A 4,360-nucleotide genomic window follows, 5' to 3' on the forward strand; every position below is an offset into this window, starting at 1 on the left:
CATGCACCAACCCTACAAAACATACTTGTACAATTGTATGAATCCATTCCTTATGAGAACCCAATGCAACTAGGGCAACTTTAACTTCCGACTCAAATTGGTGTGACTCTCCACATTTGTGAGACACACACGTATGGTTTTGGTGAGAAGATACTACAATGGCCAATTATTTGTGTGCTTTTGCCACTTGTGCATCTATGGTACATAAATGATAAGATGCTCCTAGGCCAGTTTCACAATAGTTCAGACAACCTTTGAGGATAGGAGTGTGTAGGTAATATGCTGTCCATTGGATAGTTGAAAAAGCTAACCATCGAAGCAAATGTGATCAATATATCCACCCTGCCTAGATTTTGAGCTAATGAATAGAAATGCCAAGTCTTCAATGAGGCAATGTCTAATAATATTGCTAAGTTTCTCATCAAGGTGATGCATGGTGCAATTCAAGAGATAGTTAAGAGGGTTTGCTAGGGCATTATTTTCAAGTGAGTAGAAATGCCAAGTCTTCAATGAGCCAATATATAATGATGTTCTTAAGTTTCTCAACAAGCTCATGCATGGCGTAGTTTGGAAGAAGAAAATCAAAAGTGCACCAATGTACAACAATGAGCCAATATGTAACAATGTTGCTAAGTTTCTCAACAAGGTGATGCATGGAGATATTCAGGCAAAGGTGTGCACAACTTCTTTCAAAATCAATCATTTTGGCAAAGTTGAGAGAGAATGAAAGGGGCTACATGAGATCTATTCCCACCAACCATAGTGGTTTAAGCCAATTCCAACACTACCAACCATGGTGGTTTAAGCCAATTCCAACACTACCAACCATGGTGGTTTAAGCCACTTCAAACACTACTTAAAACTAATATTAAGTTGCTCACATGAGAAGAACCACTTGCAAGAAAACACATCTTCAAGAGTCTCTCTCGAGCCAAAAAGGGCACACATCATGGAGTAGGAAACAAGGAAGGGAAGAGTAGGAAATGGGAGTAGGGGGGAAGGCACACTCGAAATTGGGTAGAACTATTTCTCACTCCTTGTCGTCATATATACACTTTACAAGCATAGAAAGACATCTTGAGCGTGCCACATAAGGACCTAGTGGCAATAGTGGTAATATTTTCTCATATTAATATACTGTCTGTCCACATCAAAGAAAAACCATAACGGAGGTAATGGTTGGTTGTTACAATTAGTGCCATTTCAAGGCCTGGGCAATTCATGTAGTTACACTTGAGAGGATGCTATGTTAAGAACTATCTCTTTTCATATTCACATCGAGGTAAGGCACCTTACCAAGTTATGGCTTGTTGGAAGGTTGAGTAGGGTCACACATTGAGGCAAGACACAAAGCCAATGACCTAATTCTGTTGCAAAGGCTACAACCAAAGGGGAGGTAACCAAGATGCAAATCTACACACAAAATGGGCTTGCTCTTGATTTTTCTGGCCATTCCCTCATCCACTCTGAGGCAAGCAGCAGGAGGCCAATACTGGCGAGGAAAGAAGTATTATACCCGTCTGGGTGGAACACTAACCTTTGATATGCTCAAGAAGGGTAGGATAGGGTAGGGCGCCAAGGGTGTCAGGTGGTGGAGGAGGAGGAGAGCTGGCGGAGGATGTGGTCTGCGCCGCTGACGCTGGGGATGGCGCCGCCCCCTTGGTGGTCGTCTTCGAGGTTGAGCAGCTGGACGACGCCGTCGTGGGCGAGAAGGGAGTAGCGGCGGGAGCGGATGCCCAGGCCCGCCCAGGGCCCCAGGTCCACTCCCAGCCCCATGCCCCGTGTGAACTGCGCGTTGCCGTCCGACAGCAGCATCAGCTCCCCCCGCAGGCCCAGGGCGCGCCCCCACGCCCGCATCACGAACACGTCGTTCACCGCCACGCACGCAATCACGTCCACGCCGCCCCGCCTGCGCAGCTGCGCGGCCTTCCGCAGGAACGGGGGCAGGTGCTGCAGCGTGCACACCGGCGTGAACGCCCCCGGCACCCCCACCACCACCACCCTGCGCCCCCGCGTCAGATCGCTCACCTCCACCGTCCGCAGGTCCCCTCCCTCCTCGTCGATGTACGACAGCCTCGCCTCCGGCAGCCTCTCCCCAACCTCGATCACACCCTCCTTTCTCCCCCTTACCCTCCGCCTGCTGCTGCTGCTGCTACTACTGTTACTGTTACTGTTACCTCCTGCTGCCGCCGCCGCTGCTGACGCGATAACTTTCCCACTAGGGTAGCTTATATCACAGAAGAGCCGCCTCCTCTTCTTTAGCATCAGCCCTCCATTATTCCTGCAGTGTGCGGATTCTGTCGTTGCAATAATATCCTTGCGCCCGTCGCCGGAGGAGCCTTTCCCAAGCCTTGCAAATGCGGAGGAAGTCCCAGAGAAAGAGGAGCACCAGGAAAACGAAGAGCAGCCTACTGCATCGGCTTTCATCATCACTTCATTGGTGCCCGCACAGAGATAGAGAGAGAGAATATGTGTAGAAGTTCCAATGACCACTGACCAGCCTTTATCGCTTTCCACATAGGACTCTTCCCACCAACTCACTTTTCTAACTCTATTTTCCCTTGTAACAGCATTGAGACCCAGCATAGCATCCAGCCCCACCATACCATATGGTAGGCGCGAGTCATGACAGCCTCTAGTGAAGGCACTAGGTATATTGTGACATCTATTCTTACACTAGTTCTCACTTCATGTGAGGCATTGTAAGTTCCCAAAAGAGGTACCTCTTGATAGGCAATCAAAGCTCAAGATCCCAAGCTACATCATCTAGGCAATTCAAGTTACGTAGACTTAGGCTACGTTCAAACGGAACAAGCGGTAATGCAAACCATGACCAACCTTCCAACTCTTTTGTGTGAAGGGTGAAGGTGAAGAGGTAGAGTGTGCTACAAGAAGGTAAGAGAGCTTTTTTCTTAGTGCCATGGCTCTTCCAAGCGGCGAGGGGGGTTTCGATAGAAAGATGGTGGGTCTGGAGGCAAATGGAGTGAGGTCTCAGCTACTTAGGGCATGCCATATCAAAAGCACGTCCCTTTGATGTATCTCTTGAAAGGTGAGAATGATCGAAGCTTGCACGCTAGAGCTATGGTGGGAGAGCAAGAGCAAGAAAGAGAGACAAGAAATGGGAACTCCAACAACCACAATGTGTGGTCAGGCCTTCCTTTATTCAACATGTCACTAAAAGAATAAAGAATAAGTGACTGTGACGGGCGCTCGCCACCTGCAGTGTGCAGTGGCGGGTACTATCAGTGTAGTAATACATGGGTGGTTAGGCGAAGGCGCCTTTACCCCTAACAACCTCCCACTTAAAGGTGAATCTGCCCCAGTGAGAGAGAGAAAAAAGAAAAGACAGTACAACATGTACACATGTACAACAGGATGAGGAAAAAGACATTATCTCATCCAATGCCCATCAATCTCCTAAGGAAGGCAAAACGCTCGATAGTGAGGCTTTTCATGAGCAAGTCTGCAAGATTCTGCTTGGTCGGAATCTTGACAAGGTCAACAGACTTGTCCTCAACGACCTCGCGAATGAAGTGATACCTCACCTCAATATGTTTCATCTTCGCATGTAAGACCCCGAATTCTTGGCCAACTGAATAGCACTCATAGAATCCGAATGCAGTGTAGGGATAGCATCTGTCATACCAAGGTCTGCAATCAAACGGCCTAACCAGATAGCCTCCTTGCAAGCCTCTGTGGCTGCAATATACTCGGTCTCTGTAGTGGAAAGAGCCGTATATTTCTGCACCCTGGATATCCAAGAGATAGCCCCTCCAGCATAAGTGAAGACATAGCCAGAAGTGGACTTCCTACTATCTGAGTGTCCTGCATAATCAGAGTCAGTGTACCCTACGACTCTTGTATCTTGGCTACCATAACAAAGACACATATCTGATATGTCCTTCAGTTACCTCATGATATCCTTCACGGCATCCCAATGTTTCTTGCCAGGTGTAGCCATATAACGTGTCACAACCCCAACTGCAAAAGCAATATCTGGACGGGTGGCTATTATGGCATACATAAGATTGTCCAAAGATGATGCATAGGGAATCTTTGCCATTTCGGCCCTCTGCTAATCTATCTACGGACAACTATCTGTGGAAAATTGGCTTATGAAACCTTCACATGAGAAGGTAATGGTCAACCAATAGGCTTAACATCCTGCATGCGGAAGTGCTCAAGGACTTTATGTACGTACTCCCTCTATGACAGATAGAGGAGTCCCTGAGATCTATCACGCGTGATGCGCATATTAAGTATATGAGAGGCCTCTCCCAGATCTTTCTTCTCAAAGCTCTTCTTGAGCTGAGCCTTAAGAGCATCGAGCTCCTCATGAGCTGTCCCTACTAAAAGCACG

At 47.8% G+C, this 4,360-nt stretch overlaps 1 protein-coding gene across 1 annotated transcript; it reads right to left on the minus strand.

The window, feature by feature from the left end:
- Positions 1-999: 999 nt before the first annotated feature.
- LOC148013845 (uncharacterized) lies at positions 1,000-2,619 on the minus strand. The gene has a single exon (XM_087666635.1). The coding sequence runs from the start codon at positions 2,602-2,604 to the stop codon at positions 1,585-1,587; it is 1,020 nt and encodes a 339-aa protein (XP_087522761.1). The 5' UTR covers positions 2,605-2,619; the 3' UTR covers positions 1,000-1,584.
- Between the last annotated feature and the right edge of the window lie 1,741 nt (positions 2,620-4,360).

This window comes from Lygodium microphyllum, chromosome 25 (assembly GCF_053477565.2).
Source record: "Lygodium microphyllum isolate KBCC chromosome 25, Lygodium_microphyllum_v1.1.10, whole genome shotgun sequence".
NCBI lineage: Eukaryota > Viridiplantae > Streptophyta > Polypodiopsida > Schizaeales > Lygodiaceae > Lygodium > Lygodium microphyllum.